This window comes from Pundamilia nyererei, unplaced genomic scaffold, assembly GCF_000239375.1.
Source record: "Pundamilia nyererei isolate P.nyererei 1_Seehausen unplaced genomic scaffold, PunNye1.0 scaffold00028, whole genome shotgun sequence".
NCBI classification, from domain to species: Eukaryota; Metazoa; Chordata; class Actinopteri; order Cichliformes; family Cichlidae; genus Pundamilia; species Pundamilia nyererei.
The window spans coordinates 2018619-2039379 of NW_005187429.1; the positions used below are offsets into that span (position 1 = coordinate 2018619).

A 20761-nucleotide genomic window follows, 5' to 3' on the forward strand; every position below is an offset into this window, starting at 1 on the left:
AGTAACATGTGCGGTGCCTCACCGACAAAGCTTAGTCTGCTTTGCTGACTCACTGTTTTGTTCAAAACGAGCATACAAAATAATACAAATAAGGAAATGACGAAAAACTTCTCTTGTTACCTAGTGTTTCACCATCACTGTCATATTAGACCAAGACCATAATCTAAAAGTTCCTAAAATGCTTAGCAAAAATTAAATAAAGAGGTAGTAGGGGTTACAATTTTCTCTCATTTTGAACCAAGAGATAAAGTAACTGTCTTCGTTAATGCCAGTGTCCTCGCCAAGTTTCAGCTCACCACTTATCAAATCTCCTTTGGCCAGTAGTCCAACTTTCAGCTGAGTGTCACTGTCTTCTAAAATATCCTGCTAATCGTGAAGGAAACAGACAAAGGGGGCAGGAACATAGCTTCCTTGGCACAGTTAACACAGGAGATTTAGAAGGAAGACGGTTAACTAGCTCCCTGATTTCCACTACTTGGCTCAGCTGTCTGTTCGTAAAGCCTGACTGGAACTACTGCTTATGTGAAGCTCTGTATCCTGGCAACCATAGAAATGGCCAGGAGATGTGATTGGGACTTATCTCTGGCCTGAAGCTAAAACATCTCCGGGGGTGATTTCTAAGGCACAAATATGTCACATTTCAAACCACCTCTTCGGTCAAACACGTCCATTGTTAAGAGCAGTAAAACTCCAGGCCTGGAGTTCCTTTAAATACGCTTCATTACACCCACAATTTACATAGATAGTAATATCTTCTCTGGGTGGCAGATATACTAAAGACTCCTCGTATGAACTGTTTTCTGGTTTGTTTTTTCTTTTTCCATCAAGAGCGAAGTGTTTCAGCAACCTTTGGTTGCTCTCATGCGTGATAGTGGCCACGGGCCTCTTTGTTGCGTTCAGCTTGTGTGCTTGCGTCTCAGCAAAGGCAACCATCAGAGGAGGCTGCGCTCCCCGATCAAACCTCCCTGACACATGGCAAGATTTTTGTCAAGCTTCTCTTATAAGGCGGCAATGCTACCAATTACCTTCGTCCAGCCAGCCAGCCAGCCAGCCATCTCGACAGTCTGACAGATGACTTTGACCTCAGCAAACACAGAAGGCTTCTTGTGGTTGACACATGCAGAGGTTGATGGGTTGCAGCGCGGTTATGGAGGACGTGAAACTTATTCTCACACCGAATCCAGTACAGTACAAGCCTCCAGGCAGGCAGGCAGGCAAGGACAGGTGACTTACCTTGATGCCGGTTCCGTTCGACCCCCTAGAACAAATGCACCCCCTTTGTAGTCTTTTCACAAACTTGCACAAATACACACACAGTGACATATTCCCTCTAATGATAGGGTTCATAACCTTCTTCCTGCTGAGGCTTGAGAGCTCAGCCATACTGTTACAGAGCCGTGAGCCATGAAGTCTCCTGTGGGAACAAGTGTTGAATGTGACGACTGCCTCGAGGTAGAAATGTCAATGTGAGGGCAATATTAACAAAGTTCATTCATAGAGCTACCCTTAGCAAAAACACACTGCAAACCACCTCACATAAAGCTGAAATAAAAACCAAATTGCATCAATAAAATGCTCAACACCAACAAAGAAAACAATAGCAGGACGTTTCCTTCTGACGGACTGTTTAGCTCTGGCTCCCTTGTGTTTTTTGATAAGTGCATACCCACTCATTGTGCTTCAATGACTGGCTAACAGTTAAGATTTTAATCTCCATTCCACTAAAAAGCACCAGTATTCACTTGACAGTGTATCTTTTATGATCTGTGAGTTTTGGAAAGCATATGTCCCAAATCCTGACTCCAAACATTTTATTAACACTTCCTCCGATGGCACATGCTGTTAAAACACCCTCGTGTTAATCAGAATAAGGCTCTCCAGCGTTACGCTCCCCATGCAAAGACTTTATCCTTTGTTTTTTGTTGCTGATGTTATTATCATAATCAACCCTCTTGCAGCAGTGGAATTTCCTCTCCTTTGGCTGACCCACCACCGGGCAGAGTGATGAAAATGCACCTCATGAGGGTGAGCTCATTATTCTGAGCTTTAACCACATTGTGAATACAAAAACAGAGTGAACTTACCTGGGTAGGAAACATCATGCTCAATAAAAAACAAAAGAGAATTATTTATGAAGAGGAGGGGTGGTTTGGTTTTGTTCTAGCTCTTTCCAGTTAATGACTATGTGTTCACTGCCACACTTCTTAAAATCTGCATCAGACTGGATGCTTAAATATCTAAAATTAGCTAAATATTTTCCTTCAGCAATTAGCAGGATTACTATGTGTTAAATATTTGGCTCTAATTTTCTTTTTTCTTGAGCTGCACAGATTAATAAAGCAAACAATGCAATCATCGCTCACTAACATTTTACAATGATTGTCTTTAAATACTTCTAACTTGAAGTTGTAGCTCATAAAATATTTTCATAAAATATGTTATATCAGCAGGGACCTGTGGATATCAATTAAAGCCTGATGCTCACTAGTGTTCTCCATCATGCCGGCCTTGGGTTAGTATTGTGTTTCAAGGTTAGAATTTGAAAGTGGCTCTTGCATTTGCCTGGCAACACCTGCAGCACAGGAGGTGGACCACATGGTGAGTACCTGACACACACCTTTTCACTAATATGCTTCAGGAGGCAGAGCAGGTCAGCCATAAATTGGAAGGTCAGCGGTTCAATTCTGCCTCCTCCAGTCAGCATCTCAACGTGTTTTGGGGCAAAATACTGGAGTCCGAAAAGGGATTAAAGTGGTCATAGGATACAAAAGCATGCTGTAAATTTTCATTTACCATCTCTTGACTCAGTTTAGATTAGGTTAGGGAAAGTATATACATATTATATTTTGGTGTTTTCCCTGCCGTAGGTTATCGTAAACCTCATGTTTTTAGCTTTTGTGTGCACATTGCTCTCACAGAGCTAGCCGCCATATTTAACGTGATACAACCTCCTCTGAAACTGGATTAAAAGAAAGCACTGCACCAAAAGCAAAAGCCTCCTTCTGTTTTGCCTATAGTTTTTCATGTTTGTCTACAAATACTTGCTAAATACTGGCCAAGCGGTAGCACAACTTGCGACGCAAACAGGAAATGAAGACAGTTCACTTTCAAAGTTAAAGTTGTGTCTCAGAACTGCAGCCAACGTGTTTCGAAAAGTGAAGCTTTTGTTTTGAAAGCAAATCCCACTTTAACCCTTTAGAGCCAGGCGTATCGTACATGATACATGTTTTTGTGAGTTTTTGAGACTTCTACATCATCAGCGTGACTTTTTTACCCTCAAAAAATGATATAAATTGCATGACACATTTTTAATGACTAAACTGCAAAAATATGGCAAATGTAGAAAATGTGATACAAATTAAAACTCATATATGCAGATTAAAATTTGATATATTTTTTATATATTTTGTCTAAAGGTTCAACAAACACTCCATTGTCAAAAAAAATGGCAGTCATGTTAATGACATATGGTTTGTGGTCAGTAGTGTAGCAAAATGTCAGTAGTTTTACTTGCATTTCTGTATGCAGCAATAAACAGTTTTCACTTGAGCTCATTCAAGCTCATTCAAGCAAATTCAACATACCAGGATATTTTTGCTTTGCCTGCAATCCAGCTGAGCTGTTACACAAAGGCAGTTATTATCTCAATAAGTGATACAAAGGTTTTCCAACATAACACTAAGTGTGTTCACATGAAAGGGGTCACATTGGTCCATATGGCTAATCACAAAGTTGTACAGACCCACTGGCAACAGAAAAGCTGATTTTGTAATAATAAAACTGTTTTACTTGGAAAACATGAAGAGGGTTAAACAGAAAACCCAGACTGAATGCAACACAGCTGCTGCAGACACATCAGTATAAATATGACCACCCTATAAAAAAAACACTGAATTATTTAAAAATTGCTTGCAGCCTGGAAAAAGCAGGAATAAAGTTGCTTATAATAATTTATATTTGGCACCAAATTATGCTGTTTAGTGGAAGACATAAACTTTAGACCCTCTAAAACTTTAGCTCATCCTATTTCCATGTATTGAGGTCTAGAGATCTTCCAGGAGAGCTGACACTCTGCTCAAGAGTATTGATTAGTTGGTGATTGGTTTCATACATGTTGAGCTCTAAACTTGAATATAGTCTGTTCTAATGAAAGGATTTTACCTTATAATATAAAGTGCCTTCAAGTGATTGTTGTTGTGGCACAATATAAATAAATTGAACTGAACTGAATTGTTAAATGTTTAACATAAGTTACAGTGATGATGTATCTCAGTTAGAATCCAACCACCTTCATAATACTGTAAAGTGTAGAAGTGAATTCATATGTCATTTGATAAATAGAGATGTGTTTATGATGTAATAATATGTACATTTCCATTTATATTTACATCAGGGGCCTCCAACTCCAGGCCTCGACGATCACACCTGATCCAAAGTAAAAGAAAATGGTTCTAGAGACCCAGAATGTAACAACGGACAATAACACAAACTGAACTGTGGTGATTCTTAAAGCCCTTTGATAGAGTTATTATCAACAATAATCTTGATTCAGAGACCTGATGTAGCTCTGTGGTTTTCAAACAAGAACAACAACTAATTTTGAAGCAACTTTTATAACAGCAGAGGTCAGCTGTGGGTTTGACAGCCTGTTGTTAAAAAAAAAACATTCAACATTCAAAACATATTAGTAGGTTATGGCCTGGAAATGGAATACGTACAATTATTTAGACTTACATGATTTGCCACCTGCCAGTTATCCAGATTGTTTTTGCTGATGGAGATTTTTTTAAAAAGGAAACACTGAAGCACCCTTCTTTAGTATTTAGAGAATCTGACCAGCTCTTATTACGGTCGCTTCACTCAGTTAGGAAGCTTTCTAAACAAATCTGACGACACTAACACAGCCTTACTCCAGTCGTGTTATTCACCTGTTTGCAGATGAAACTAATTAGTTGTGAGCTGTTCCAACAGGTGTTTATTATTTATTTTTATTCATTTATTTGCCCTTGTTGTGCTTTTCTGAAATCTTTAGTTGGAGTTAAAATCCATATAAACATATTTCAGTTGTTGTCCTTTAATAATTCATTTTTCTTTCCTTTTTTTTTCATATCACTGTATCCTGTATTTATTTCCACTTTACATGCTGTCACAAGATTGTAATTTGAAGTATATAAATAAAGTAATAAATATATCCACCTGAAGTAAAATTACTTTCCAAAGTGACATTTCTGAAAAGAGTGACGCAGAATTAGAGCCATGATAAAGGTCAGAGTTTACCCTCACATGTTGGGGAGGTGACTGAGCCAGCTGTTATCCTTGCATTTGACACTCTTGGCATCTGGAAGCCACAAATTTATGCAAATGAGCAGCAATTAGTTTGTGGATGCTCATTTGGCCTAACGTACTCCCCAGACACGACTAGAGATCAAAGACGAGATAGCCGAGGGGTTTCCAGGATAGGCTAAAATTTCATGAATACTGATATGTCGTGTAACATCCTGGCTGACCTCCCTGCAGTCAGAATTCTGCAGAATTATGTACCATACCAGAGGAGTCAATTTTCTCTTTTGGCAAAGCTGTTAGTGACAGCACCTCAACCGCGTGTGGAATCATTAGCAGAGGAAGCTCACCATACTGACACTATCTGAACAAATAGCCTCTCAGAAGAGACAGGTAAGCCAAAGCATCAGACCCTGTGGAGAGAAATGTGAGTGGCTACCTCCTGAATACTGATTAAGTCACAGGGGAGGGCATCCAAGTCCCAGCTGAATATCAACGATAAAATTAAAATGTCCCTACTTTCTTCAGTTTTCTCCTCGGTTTCCCTGAACCCCTGCCCTCAGCTGTTGAAGTGAAAAATGAACAACAACCTAAGATCAGATTCTGAGAGTGATCGATTGCTATTCCGCTCCCATTTCACAATGAAAATGATAATGACACGCACTTGGAGCAGCACCTTGGTCCCCAGATCTCCAGACAGATGGCATGTGGCAGTTAGAGCATGTCCTCAGCTGCGTGCAGCTGCCCAGCAGAGAGAGGCTGTCGCTCAACCATCTACTCGTCCCCTACACTCCGTCGGCCATCAAAATTATATGACCAATATGCTCCCTTTCAGCGGAGGCTCAGGAGAACATGCCATTATGGCCCGTTTACATGATGTGCTCCATCCAATATAACAGAAAGTGTGAATGTTTTGAGTTTATTTAGGCCATAAACCTTAAAAAAACACCAGATCGAAGTGGAACAGACTCATTAAGAGCATGTATTTTCCTTCATATTCATAATTTAATCCTTTCATGCAAACTTGCATCTCTGAGAAGGGCCGAAAATCAGCTGATGGAACCGAAAAGATTGAGCAAAGTCGGAAAATTACTTTTTTTTTTCTTTTTGCTTGAAAATAAGTGCAAGAAGATGACAGTCAAGACGCCCATACATTCATAATTAATGTGAAAATTGGCATTTTGGTGCAGTGCAATTTTCTGTGCTTTCAAGAGCATCGCACTTTGAACAAGTAATTACTCAGGCAGCTTCGTGAAAGTTGCTGTTAATTTGTTTGTTGAGCGAAAGCTGCAGACACACGAGGAGGAGAGACAGAATTCAAACCAGTTTTGGAGTACCGCTTTACTGCCTTCTTGTGCTTTAAACAGCCTCTCAAGACTTTAAAACAGACTAATTATTTTAGACAGTGGCACTCCTGTGGCCTGGAGGGATCCAGCCCGATGCGGTCTGCATGGAGACTGTCACATAATGAGGGCGCAAATGTCGGGATGCAGGCAGGGGAGCAGACCTGTTAGACACATGCACACCGATGGCAACACAATCTTTTCGGTGTTTGCAGAGCATTTCATGATAACACCTAATCTTTGATTCTATGTAACGTGCTCATCTTTGTTTAGCATTTGTTGAAAATGCATTAGACCCTTACATTAGTTTATCTAATGTTGTGTTTCTCTTGTTTTGCTGGTGCTGGCGGAGCGTCTGTCAACTGCTGAAGTTTCATCATTTCATGGTGTGATGACAGGAAATATTTACTCTGAATTTGAGTTGTTATTTCAGTTTGATTCATTTGATTTGAGTTATTTTGGATGGTGTGACAGCTCAGACAGGCTCCATCCCTCCAACAACCCTGAGCTGGGTGGTTGGATGATGTTAAGTTCAAGCAAGTGTTAAATAAAATGCTTTGTTTCTGCATAGTTAGTTATTTTGTCTGTTTGCTGGTCCCGTGTTCCAGTTCCTCTTTGTGCTCTGTTTGTTTATTCCATTTTCTGGCACTTTAATTTGGTCTTGTTTAAAGATTTGCTGTGTTGCGTTTGTGCGTTACTTTATCATCCAGCCTGATGCAGCTTCTGTTTATTTCACGTCTTATAATCTGCCATTTTTGTACAGTGCCTGTCTTCCTCGCGCCTGATCAGCACACATTCCATGTTCGTATTAGATCTTTGATAAATATAGTCCACTCTCTGGGCTGTTTAAAGCAATGTGGAGTTTGAATCTTCTCTTCATGCTTCCTCCAGTTTCTTTCCACATGCATGCATGTTAGCTGTTTGGTTATCTGCCTTGTTAGCCCTGTGATGGATCAATGATCTGCCCCGTGTCCACTGGGATAGGCTCCAGTACCCACTACTCCCACAGCCCCATTTGGATAGTTGGAAAAAGCAAGACGGAAAATGAATACATGTTTAACTATGAAAAAAAAACTGCTAGCTAATGGCAGAATTATTTTTAATGACTTGATTTTTCTAGTTAATGGATACTGAATGGTGACAACAGCAACTGCAAAGCAGTTAAACCTTAAATATGGAACTAGTGCCAGATTAAATAAAGTTAGCATCCAGATGTTTAGATATGCCTTCTAATTAAACTTTGTCATCATTCGTAGATGAAATAAAAGCATAAAGTATTCATTTGTGTAATTTGTTGAGGTATGTTTGTTCCTCCCTTTGAAAGCTGCCTGTATACGCAGCTGTTTAAACAGATAAAGGAGCAATAAAGAAGAAATGTTAGGCTACCACGTCCTTTGACTCACAGAGCCCGCCCTTGTGTCCTCCAATTTAGCGGCTTAATGGTGCGTTAACACCACAGAGAAAGGACTGTTTGGTTACAGTGTGCAAATTTGCGTTTGGATTTCCAAACCTCACATCTCACAGTGAAGTGACTTTGAGAACAAAGTATTGTTCAGCAAGGTGAGCTAGTCTTCTGGTGTACAGTAAACTGTAGTGAGACACGACATGCGACACGTCAGGCTGTTAAACACCACGGATCGTTTTACTCAAAGGAGTCAAGCTTTAACGAACCTGTTCGCCGAAAGCTTTCTGTGAACAAGAGTTTAATAATTGTGTTTACTTAGCTGATGCAAATTGTCCTGGCTCCAGTTGGGGGACATTAAAAACAACACAATTAATTTGACTTCAGTACCCCCAGTAAACACAAGGCCCTCTCCTCCCAAAATGACCAGTTCAAAGAGCCACTGCCAGCAAGCGTTGCCATGGGAAAGACCAGTATAACGGCGGCTATAAACAAAGCACACACAGACAATGAAGCCACCTGTCTCTTCTGCATCTTAGCCCGCTCGGCTGAGCCTCTCATGTGTGGATCTCAAGCAAAAGACTTCCGCTTCAGGCAACGCTTTGGGAGAAATGCTCTGGCAGCCTTCCCGGTAAAGGGATGCGTGCAAACTTAGTGAGATAAGCACAAAGTGAGTCCAACAAAGCGTATTCTGTCATGTCATGATTGCAAGACTTTAAATTTTAAACAGAACAATTCTTGGAATGAAATCATGATCCATGAAAAATACAGAACTCTGTGTAGTTTTGCTGCTTCTACGTGACTTTCTTGGTCTCATCCGACCATAAACTGTCTAGATAACAGACGCTGTCATCGTTATGTCATGTGCTGATTAGTTTGCTTAGCCCTCTAGAAGTCTCACGACTCAGCAGTAATCTTGAAAGGCCAGTAGGAAATTATTGTGGCTGGGTGGTTAAGGCTAGAAAAGTTAGCTGACTTTAGCAGTTACACTTGCTGTTGTGAAAATTTCCCATAAATTCCACTTTAAGGTGATGTGAGAGCCAACCTCTGTTTTATGCCCCCTGTCAGTCATTGCAGACAGGCAGCTGTCTGCTAATTAGTCTGGCCATGCCCTAAATAATGCATAATTTGCAATTAAGTTCTGGAAAAATGGACCCAAATGTTTTTTTTATACCATTCTATAAGCATATTTCTTTCTTCTTTGCTGTGAAAATTGGTATTTTAACAACTGGAAGGAGCCCCGTCCCATGGCAGACTGAGTCTACTCTGCCACTCGCCACGCGACAGAAACAGTCCAACGGATCTTTTGGGAAAACAAGAAAAACCACATGATAGTGGTTCAAAAACAGCCTAGCAATGGGCAGGCACAAAACAGGAGACTTCAAATCTGATTGGCTAACGGGAACAGGTATAACACTTTAAACACAGGTGATACTAATAAGTGCAGGGCAGACGTTTAAAAGCAGACAGGTGGACAGGAATAAGGAACAAATTAAAACAGGAAAGTAAGCAAGAAGTATCCTAAAACCCTTTCAAAATAAAATACATCAAATATCGCTGATAAATAGGAACGCATCAGGCTAGACAACACAACAAGTCAAACCACTGATGCTCACCCTGCTTTCTTCTACATTTATGCTACTGTCACTCTCTATGTTAGCTTTTGCTATTATCCACTAATTGCTGCTCCATATTGGCTGCTCTTCAGCAAAGGTCACACAGTCTTGCTTTCAAATGAACGTTGGATCCATCTCAGAATGACCGCCTCATAAAATCCTCATTATTCAACACACCAGTAATCAGTCATTGTGATTTGCTGCATTGCGTTCTAGTTGATTTTACCCTGATTAGTCATTTCTCATCTCACATCACGGTGTAATCCTTGTCCTGGAGGCACTGGGAAATTTTCCTGGAATGACTCAAAAGACACAGAGAGTGGTGGCTGCGTTGCACCCGTGGCTGTGTTATTCACTATCAAAAAAAGGCAGGCGTAATCAACAAAAGCCTTTCCCAGCATCCCCTCCCGTTTGTCTAGACAGGTCACGCCACAAAAACAACAGGGCTCGAATATTAAAACGTTCACATTCCTTTAGTGCTCACAAACTTTTTAATCAACTTTTTGGGGGGGAAATGAAACCGTGGCGGCCCTCAGTGTGGGGGCAGTTTGTTGATCTTTTTAGTTTATTTTCTCATTTCTAGTAAAAGCTGTGTGTTCGTGCGCCCTTGTAAATCTGTATGTTGCTGTCCTGAAGTGGATTAAACAAGGTTGTTTATTTGAGGGCACTGATCTGCAGATATTTTCACTGCTGTAAAAAGATACATTTTAATGGAATCAAGTGGACTTGTTACTTTTTTGTTGCTTGATAAGAACAAAAAAAACGCAGGAATTCAAAAAGCTATTATGTGCTGTAGATGATAATTTTGTTATTGTACTCTAGTGTTATCATCATAGTAGTTGAGCGTTTTAGGGAAAGTCACTATAAAGACTTGGATGAAAAGATTCTTACTTATGCTACATTAAGCTACATTAAAAAAAGACACGGGGGTGTGGATGGGGGGTTAGATTGGTTCTTCCCAGACCCCAGATGTCAGTCTACTCCTTTAAATGAGATGTTTTGCCTGAAAACAGTGAGCGTAATGAATATTTGCCCTCGGGCCTTTGGTTATAGACTTTAAAGGAGTACATTGCAGTGCCTGATAATCCAAAACCAAGGACAATGATCTTACCAGCCATAACATTAAACAAGTGCTGCGAGTGTCTAACATCGCCATAAAAGTAACGAGCAGCAGTTGCATTGCAAAATGAGATATTTTTTGTGGGAAATGTGAAATATTTTACGATGAGCATTTTACTGATAGATGCTTTTTCAGTATCCAGGTGGTAATTGATGCTTTCCGAAGCATATATGTTGTTGCACAGTGGTCATCCTTGAGTTCAAAGCTTTCTTGGTCTATTTATGAGGAAAATAATCTTGTTAGTAACTCTTTAAGTGTCTTTAAATGAAAGTTAACCATCCCCTGTGACTCATGCAAAGCAACTCTAAAAGAGTTCAAGAATAAAATATGGAGCTGGGAATAAGTATAAGATTTGTCTTTTGGGCTGTTAACATGTTTATGTGAGTTCAACTAATCTCGACAACTCATCAGCATCCTGTGGAAACAAAGCCTACACAGCAGTGGAAGCAGGCAGAGCTGCTAGCGCTGACAGTTCTAATTGGGTTGCCTTGGCAATATCCGAACTTTCACATCCCATCAGGTGAAAGGACGGAGGAGACCGTTAACTCTGGATGACTTCTGCCTCCCAGTAAGAGCAGTCAGACTGTCCTTTCATCTACCATAAGAAGAAGAAGCCAGATGAAAATAACACACACTTGGTGATAAGAGTAAAGGTTCCACATGGGCTACCAGGAACATCACAGGAACACCGGAGTAACTAGTTTACAATATACTGGCTCACATGTTGCTTAAGAACAGAATTTTTTGAAAATGGAATCTTTATATAACTTTTTGACAATTTTTTTATTAATTAAATATTCATTTGCATATCTGAGTTTGTGTTCTGCTATTTATTTAGGTTTTTCAGGATTTTTCGTGTCCACAGTGAGGCCACAATCTAGGAATTTTCTCCTTTTCAGGGGTCACGAGCTAAAAACCTCAGCCAACTCTAAACGAACCATCTTCAAACCTCAGTGAGGAAACAAACTAAAAGGACAGATAGATAAAAACAGGGTCTCAACTGTCTCTCAGTCATTTTTGAGTTCATGCCCTGTAATATTGACCTAATCTGTCTGCAGTGCCACTCACATGGAGGCTGTTCCATCATTTTCACATGAGAGGATATTAGCTCTTTGCAGCCACGGCAGTAACATCTGCGCAGATGCACTCCTGTCTTTTTAAACGACTCCTGGCTCACTACAAAAGTGTCTAATATACTCTGGAAAGACTGAGCTCAACAAGACTCCAAGGATGGTTTACCGTGTCATAATTTGATTAGAGTGCTGCAAAGAATGTGAAAGCGACGCCTTTCTTTTTAGTGCTCAGATTGCAACCTATATATAAGACACTCTGATGAATATTTGCCTTGCAGCAACATCTGAGTTCTTTCACGAATAATAAACTGCACAAATAAATTAATATGTTCAAAATAGTTTGGAGTAATTGTTTGTTATGCACGGGCTTCAAGAGAAAACTGCACAATGCAGACTACTAAAATTCTAACTACTTACGCTTATCACTGCCATCAGTGAGGAACAATGTGCAGTCTTTCTGCCGATGTAAAGCTGTATCATCCCACTGGGGCTTTTAAAAACTCAATAACCATGTTCCATCGTGTTCTTAAGAGCTTCAGTGGAAACGGTTTACTGTCTGGAACACTGCAAAACTGAAAAGTGGGTTTATATGCAAAAACCAATGCAGCTTTTTGTATGATGGTCCTTTTGCCACCTGCTATTTGTTTGGAGTGCTAGTTAAATAGCAAAGTGGACAGATGGTCTAAAAAACACTGTAAACACTCGTTGTAGTTTGAGGAGGAGGGATTCTTCATTCTGTGAGAAGTTTTTCATCCAAACTTTCCTCCAGTTTGTTCACTGGGCCAAATCTTCACCTTATGACTTGTTGAATACAGTGCATATCTCACTTCTGCAAGCAGGAACACAGGCATGACGTTAGGGTCCCCAGAACATATATTGCTTAAGGCGCTTTTTGTTAATTATTAATTCTGATCTACTTCCGGCTCCCTTTCTCTGGCTCCTGGAATCATCTCAGATTGTGGCTCTGTGTTTTTTCAGAGTTCATTAATGCAGGCATTTTACTTTCTGATAGTCTAAACCAGGAGAGAGCAGATTATCCAAGCAGCTTAGGTTACTATGGTGACAGCTCTAATAAAGGTGAGCCCAGATGAAATGCAAAGCTACTTCATAATAACCGGTAAATCATGCACATTTCCACTAAAGAGCACAGATTTCAGCTTGTGCCTTTAAAACCGTGTGGTCAAATCAAAGTTGGAACTTCATGTTGTACTGAATGCCACTTTAAACCAGCAATTTGACCTATAAACCCATCAGGGAACTGTTTCCCAAAATCACAAATCAAGTAGGCAGTACATTTGTTTTCCCCTTAGACTTCTATATAGCTGGGTTTATTTTTACAGTCAGACCATAGACCATCAGTGTAAAAGATGAACATAGCATCCAGGTCTGAAAAATGAAGCCAAAAGTGCCAAAAACCTTCATCAATTTTAGTCAACAGGGATGTTTCATCTGTTTTTTTGTTTGTTTTTTTTAAAAAACTTCTGTTCCTGTAGGAAAACGTTGTCCGGCTGAGCCCTCCTGCAATTAAGTCACTCATTTTGAGACATACAAAATAGAACTTTGAGTCCATAAATGGGTTGCAAGATATGTTTTCTACTGGCCAAAACACAACCTGGTCACTGGTGGTGTGACAGTGATATTGGACAAAAAGGCCTGGCTTACAGTCTCTGGTCTAATTCATCCCAAAGGTGTTCTGTGGGGTTGAGGTCAGGACTCTGTGCAGGCCAGACAGGTTCTTCCATATCAAATTCAATCATCCATGTCTTTATGGACATTGCTTTGTGCACTGGGGTACAGTTATGCTGGAACAGGAACCCCACACCAACAGGATGCCACCTCCACCAAACTTTACACTTGGCAGAATGCCATCAGACAAATATCGTTCTCATGGCAACTGTCAAACTCAGACTCGTCCATCAGATTGCCAGGAGGAGAAGCATGATTCATCACTCCAGAGAACACGTCTCCACCGCTCTAGAGTCCAGTAGCAATGTGCTTTATACCACTGCACTGGCTTTGCGTCACGCTTGGTAACGTAAGGCTTGGATGCAGCGGCTCAGCCATGGAAACACATTATATGAAGCTCTCTACACACTGTTGTTGAGCTAATCTGAAAACCACATGGATTTTGGAGGCCTGTAGTAAATGATTCTGCAGAAGGTTGGTGACCTCTGCCCGCTATGCACCTTAGCATCCACTGACCCCAGTCTGTAATTTTACATTAACTACCACTTGTGGCTGAGTTGCTGTCGTTTCCAATCGCTTTGCCTTTGTTGTAATACCACTTACTGTAGTAGCAAGTGTGTAGTTAAAACTGCACTTGTTGCACAGGTGGTATCCTGTTATATTTTTGTCATGCAGCACTAATGTTATACAGTTGAGCATCCTGACCAACTGTATAACAGTCTGGTACGGGAACTGCTCTGCCTCGGACCGGAAGGCGTTGCAGAGGGTCGTGAAAACTGCCCAGCGCATCGCCGGAGCACCACTTCCTGCCATAAAAGACATCTACAGGAAGCGGTGTCTGAAAAGGGCTGGGAAAATCATCAAAGACCCCCATCACATCATACATACGATAATTTTTAACCCTACAACTGTTTACAACTTGCATAGTTCCCATTTCTGTATAGCTGTATATCTCAGATTCTGTAAAGTTATTTATTTCATATTCTGTATAGTTTTTCATATTTATATCCTGTTCATAGCCTGTACATAGCTTGTACTCACTACAGCCTGTACATACTTATAGTTATAGAATATTCACAACATACTTCATACCGTGTACATTATAACATACCATAATAGACCATTTCTGTAATATATTTACATATCTATATTATTGCTAATATTTATTGTAATATATCTATATCACTAAAGCACTTCTGGATGGATGCAAACTGCATTTCGTTGCCCTGTACCTGTGCATGTGCAATGACAATAAAGTTGAATTCTATTCTAATTCTATTCTAATAAAAGTAATCAACTTCATTTTAAACATATATTTCCACTCTGTGTGCTAGATCGCTAGATTGATGTGGCTTTAGTTTCCTGTATTTTTTGCAGCAGTGTTGCATTCCCCTTTTTATGTGATCACAGCGTCACAGCCTGAAACCGAAAGCCTAACTTAAGAGAGAAACTTAAGAACCACAGATTTTGTCAAACCAGCTAAGGTAAAGAAAGCCTGGCTGTGTACAACTTCCTTTATCTTATACCTCTGGTGATTCTGAGAACAAGAAGAGAGGATTAGCCAGAATATGCTCATTGGTTAATGACTTGTAATTGACAAGTGATTAGCCAGTAAGTGTTCATACTCAGACCTGTCCCGCGCTCTTAACATCAACCTTCAGAACACAAAAGGTGTTGATGACAAAACTCTTCTCCAATGCTTCACAGCAGGACCTCATTAACCAGTGAAGTCCTGCTGGGATATGTGCATCCATGTTTGTTTTTTAATACTGTCTATGAGCCAGAGTAATCACCCCCTGCTGGCCATTTTTAAAAAACACAAGTTTCAGGCACTTCTACGTGGACTTTACTTTTGAGACCCAGCATCTACATCCATCTTTTATGGACAGTCAACCAGCAATTAAGAAAATGTATCATATGCAATGATGCACTGAATCCATATTGTGTTTCCCTTACTCTAATAATCAAACATAAGAGCACAGACAACAAGACTCATTTCAAAAAGAGACAAAGATTCATGGTTTACTTAAACTTCGGGTACAGATAACAAAGACAAGCTCCACAACATTTTCTTCAGATGTGCTGGAGTGAGGATTACCCTTAAGGGCAAAACGAACACTGCTTGTATTCAGCGAGCAGCTCTGACACTGCTGTCTGGGTGAAATGAGATGAAGTTGAACCACACAAGGATCGAGTAACAAGACACGCTATAAATAGAGAAAAAAAAATCTGCTCTACTTACAGAGTCATGACAGTTTAAGTCAGATGTGTAAAGCTTTTTATAAAACTATACATTCTGTGATTGGAGAGGCTTTTGGGAGGGGATGAAAATCAGGCTATTCAATTTATCTTAGATAGCTGAATTCATGTTTGCTAAGGCCATATGGCAACAGAGGATGTTGAAGATTGTGGCGTTAAGGCAGTAGCGTCAATGTAACTAATAAAAACATGATGGACCAAAAATCCACAGCTGGACTGACAATATTCAGGTAGGAATTATGACATCTGTGCTTAACAGAAAACAAAGATATGGATGTTTGCTACAGGCTGGAGGAGGAGAGTGTAACAGATTGTGTTCGGTAAAGGCTACTCTACACTTAAGTTGCAACGCAATTAGCCTATTTTGAAGAGCACGAAAAAGCGGACATCATTCAGCTCCCGGCTCGCTTTTGATCTCCTCCATCCTGCTGTAATGAGCGGCCAGCTCCCGAAGCACGGCTGTCCTGCCCAGGTGATCGTTCCTCCTCTTCTCCATGATCATGTCCTCCAAACTCTGAAACTCCAGCACGTGCGGCTGTTTGCCCGTCATGAATATTTTCAACCTGTAGGGCTGCTTGCCTATGCGTATCTCCCCACCCATTTTGAACTCCCTCTTGCCGAACCTGCACCAGGCTGCAAAACACTCAGAGTTTCTCCAGCTCAGCTCCCGGTCCTTTAGTCCCACCTGCTCCATCGCGTTCTGCACCACCATGTCCTGACCCAGAGCTTTGAATTTGTACAGCTCGTTAACAATCCGACACCTCCTCCCTTGACTCGCATCGGTCAGAAAGCGGTTCTTTACCTCGGCTCTGTGCAGGTGCACCACCTGGAAGTCTCCCACATACACCGCCCAGTGCGGATACTGACCCGTAGCCACAAACTCCACCAGATCACCTGGTTTGCATTTGTTTAGCAGATTCTCTGGGGAGTAAACTTCCAGGTTCACCGACTTTGCGCTCTTCTCGTAAATGCATTCGTCTCTGTTGTAGACGGCGCATTCCACCTCGTCGCGCTGGTCGTACTGTTTCTCTTCCTGATTCGGGTCTTTATCGGAGCCGTCTACCGCGCAGCCGTCCTCCAGCTCGTCGTCGTCGTTGGAAAATATGTAAGAGACGCCGATCCGCGGACCGTCCTCGGCGTCCACGCCGTTGGGGTCCACTGTGGGAACTTCTGCGTAACTTAAATGCGACAGCCTGTCCATCTGGTTCCCCATGCCGCTGCTCACCTGGTAGCAGCTTGTGTAATGTGATCTGATGCCGAAGGCTGTTACCGGTCGCCAAACATCCCAACCATCTGCCACAAAAAGGCTAAAAAAACTTCCTTCGCCCTGCCCTCAGACAGGGTTTTGTCCAAATTACGCATAAGAGTAACTCCGTTTACCGAATGCGCCGATAACCACTCGGTGCCCCATCAACAAGTGGAGTTGGGAGGAAAAGACAAACTGCTTACAGATTCGGCGAGGACAAATATCCCTCAGGTGTAGCCTCACCTCCTGTTTCCCTGCGTAAAGTTACGTCCGCCCTCTGTCGGAAAAGAAACGATGAAAGCAAAATCCTCCACAGACACAACGACAGAGCGACGTGTTTGCCTACATACGCAGATATAAGCAGCTCAGGAACTGAGCAGCGTGCCACACCGGGTGACTCGGCATCAGCAGGGACTCTCTCCAGCTACACGCAGCGCCGCTTTTAAAGCGGAAGTGCGCGTAATTTTCTCCACCGCATCTTTAATATCCGCTCCTGCTCTCTAATGAGCCGTTTCGTTCACTCGGATTCTCAGTTCATGCTCAGACTGACTCATTAAACTGTAAAACAATATACACAAACATTTTATTGTGTTAGTTGTTTGCAGTCAGATGGATCTACTTTGAGTCTGTTGGTTATTTTAATTGTAAATATAGTTTTGGAACTGAGGATATATGTATATTTGTGAGAACAAACAGACTAATGTTATGATTACTTTTTAGTGCTCTGGTAATTACTGCAGGCACACTGTCATGGTCTTAACATGTATGTAAGTGTTTGTGATGTTCTTTGATTTGTGGTGTGTATTGGAAAGAAAATCAGTTAGTCAATCAAACTAGATCCTGGAATGATGAATCTATAGATAAGTGACTGATGCCTTGGTACTAATTACCACTGTCCTATAAGGGGACAGTGGAGTGGGGTGTGCGGGGTGGGGACAGTGGAGTGGGGTGGGGGGCGGGGTTCTAACATCTGGAGATATTTTTACAGTTATGACCACCTCTCTGTCCTTGAATGGGCTGAAGCTGCCAAGTACTTTGCCTGCTATCTCCTGGAGGGACCATAATATTTCCATTATGTTTGTACTGGCTCGTAGAATGCCTGGAGGTTCTTGGTTATGGACTATTTTCTCACCACTGTATCCCTCCGTCAAAGGGAATATGCTCCCCGAAATGGCACACACTGCTACTGCTGCTGCAGCAACCTCTGTGTGACAACACCTGTATGTGAAACGGCTTGAGGAACAGGACAGGTGCTGAGGGCTCCGAGCAAACTTGCAGTTTAAAGGAAACAAATGTTACATTATGAAGACGAGAGAGAGAGACAAACTTTGCAGGGTGAATGACCCTGAGTGTGACCTCAGTATAGTTTCAGTGTCATTCTGTCCTTGGTGAAATGCAGAGTCACCTATTACAGATTTCTGCAGTTTAAGCAGGTAGAAAGGTCTCATTTAAGAACTCAACAGATTAGGAAGGAGACCTTTTGGCAGCACTCCTCCAGACTATCAGGTTAATTAAGAGACTGACCTGTCGTAGAGCTGCAGAGGATCACATTAAGTTATTTCCCCATAACCCCCGAGTAGTCCAGGATGAATGTTTTTCCAGGTTAGTAAGACTGTGGCAGGGTCACAAAGTGCATCTGTAATGCAGATTTCCAGGTCACAACAGTGCCACTGAGCGTTAGCACTCCAGATATGGATACAGCACTGTATGTAACTGTAATTCCACTTTTAGAGTTACATCAGCACATTTTTTCCTAGTTGAACGAATGTAATTAATCTAATCAGGCACAAGAGTTTGTAGACTTGTGACATTTGTGGCCCCCAGATGCTCTACTGGAGTATGAGGGTGTGCATGTGTGTCATTGTTTGACCCGATACTGATGCAGCTTCATTCAAAGATCATCTACTTCTGATTTCTCTTGAAATGACATAAAAATGACAAAGCAGCAGACTGTGTGTAAGAGGCTGGTGTAATTTCACCATTCACAAGCGTTTCATCCACTTCGGCTCAAGTTTGTGCTCATTGTGTGAATAAGCACAATTTTTTTCTGGGCTTTTGTGTGCGGCTGTGTGCGCGCGTGTTTTACTTTCCTCTTATTTCACTCTGATGCCCTGCAGCAGCCTCAGTCTGACGCTGCATATGATAGGAGTCAAAAATAACATGCAGAATGAATTCAGCAGATGTATTACACCTTTAGAGGATGAGGTTTTATATCAACGCAGGCTGAAGGTGTTGGGAAAGAAATAGACTGTTAGAGTGGTGACATGCAGCCTATTTGACCGCTTCTTGGTGCTTCTTATCCTCCGGTGGCATGACCCAGTTTACGCCCCCGGTGCCCCCTGGTAACACTCAGTAATTTGTGGTGCTGGGAAATTACTGGAGCAGGGAGGCCTGGGAGACACACTCAATTAGACAGGGCTCCACCTGTCCGATGGGGACACAGCCAGCCTCAGACTGACACCTTAATCTCCCCCCACCCCCCATCCCAAAATTGCAGGCTTTTCATAGCTTTTTCAAAGGCTGCACAAGCAGGTATTCAACAATGCGTTTTTCAGCTCAGTGTCCGTTAAAATCTATGAGGATAGTTGAATATGTGTATACTTGAGGCAGATGGACAGAGCATCCGGACCGCTGCGTCTTGCACACCATCTGTTCCACCTGGCTTGGAAAACATCTAATGGCCTACTATGGTGTAATGTGATTGGCCACAAGTCAGAGGCTGTGGGCGGTGGAATCAGTGATTCAAAACCTTCAAAAGTGTACGAGAAATAAAATACACCACTGCAGGATATTATAATGGAGAGGGGGGAGGAGAGAGTTTGATCTTATTACATATTTATTTATATTTTCATATACTTTTTACATATTTATCTGTAATAGTATGTAACCGGAGACGAGGCAAGATGGAGAAAAGGATAAAGGAAGGGCATGGTGAAGGAATGTCACTTTCTTCTTCTATTTTTTGTAACCAATGTAATTACAAGATCATGTTTAAATCTGTCAAATATCCACAGTCCCATTAAACAAGCTACAACAAAGAGTTCCTAAAATACCTGCTGACATATAAAACTAGCATTTTAAACACTGCGGTGGATGTATATCTAGGGGAGGAAGGGGGTGTATCTGGGACGACTGAGTAACTGCAAGTAGATAACAAACAGGCAGGACTGGGAGGAGACTCTTACTGTGAAAGGTAGGCGTGTATTAAAACACACCCGTGACGTGTACAATACTCACGCAACATACTCACAATGGTTTCTACAGTCATCATGCTTCAAAAGGTTCTTGTGACAGTTGTTTTTTCCCCTATTTTAGCATCACGTATCAGAAACTACCACAAGTGGGTCAAAAACAGAATGTAGATTCCTTTAAAAAAAAAAAAAATAGAGAGAGAGCTCAACAAACTGGGTTTCCATTTAAACGCAATAAAAAAAAAGTACTCTATATTCTCAGAGCAACACTGAAAAAATTCACGATAGGCTTCAGACACTTTTTGGGCCATCACATCTCTGAGATGCTGGGCAAAGCATTAGCATTTCCATCCCCTGGGTCTGCAACAGCCTTCACAACAAAGTTGCCTTCTCTCTAGACTACAAACCCCCTTATTTTTTTTCAAAACATGGTGTAAACAGAATCCCCTGGAGAGTGAGCAAGGCTGGCCAAGAGTGCACCGCACAAAAGCTGATCCACAGAGAGGCAGAGAGAGATAGCTGGCAAGCGACAGTGGCAACAGCCC

At 41.5% G+C, this 20761-nt stretch overlaps 1 protein-coding gene across 1 annotated transcript; it reads right to left on the reverse strand.

The window, feature by feature from the left end:
- Positions 1 to 15521: 15521 nt before the first annotated feature.
- On the reverse strand, positions 15522 to 17459 carry lratd2a (LRAT domain containing 2a). The gene has a single exon (XM_005728377.1). It carries the CDS (start codon positions 16990 to 16992, stop codon positions 16168 to 16170), a length of 825 nt encoding a protein of 274 aa, XP_005728434.1. The 5' UTR covers positions 16993 to 17459; the 3' UTR covers positions 15522 to 16167.
- Between the last annotated feature and the right edge of the window lie 3302 nt (positions 17460 to 20761).

Coding starts and splice junctions, on each gene's coding strand:
- lratd2a (XM_005728377.1), bottom strand. CDS start 16,992: ATGGGGAACCAGATGGACAGGCTGTCGCATTTAAGTTACGCAGAAGTT.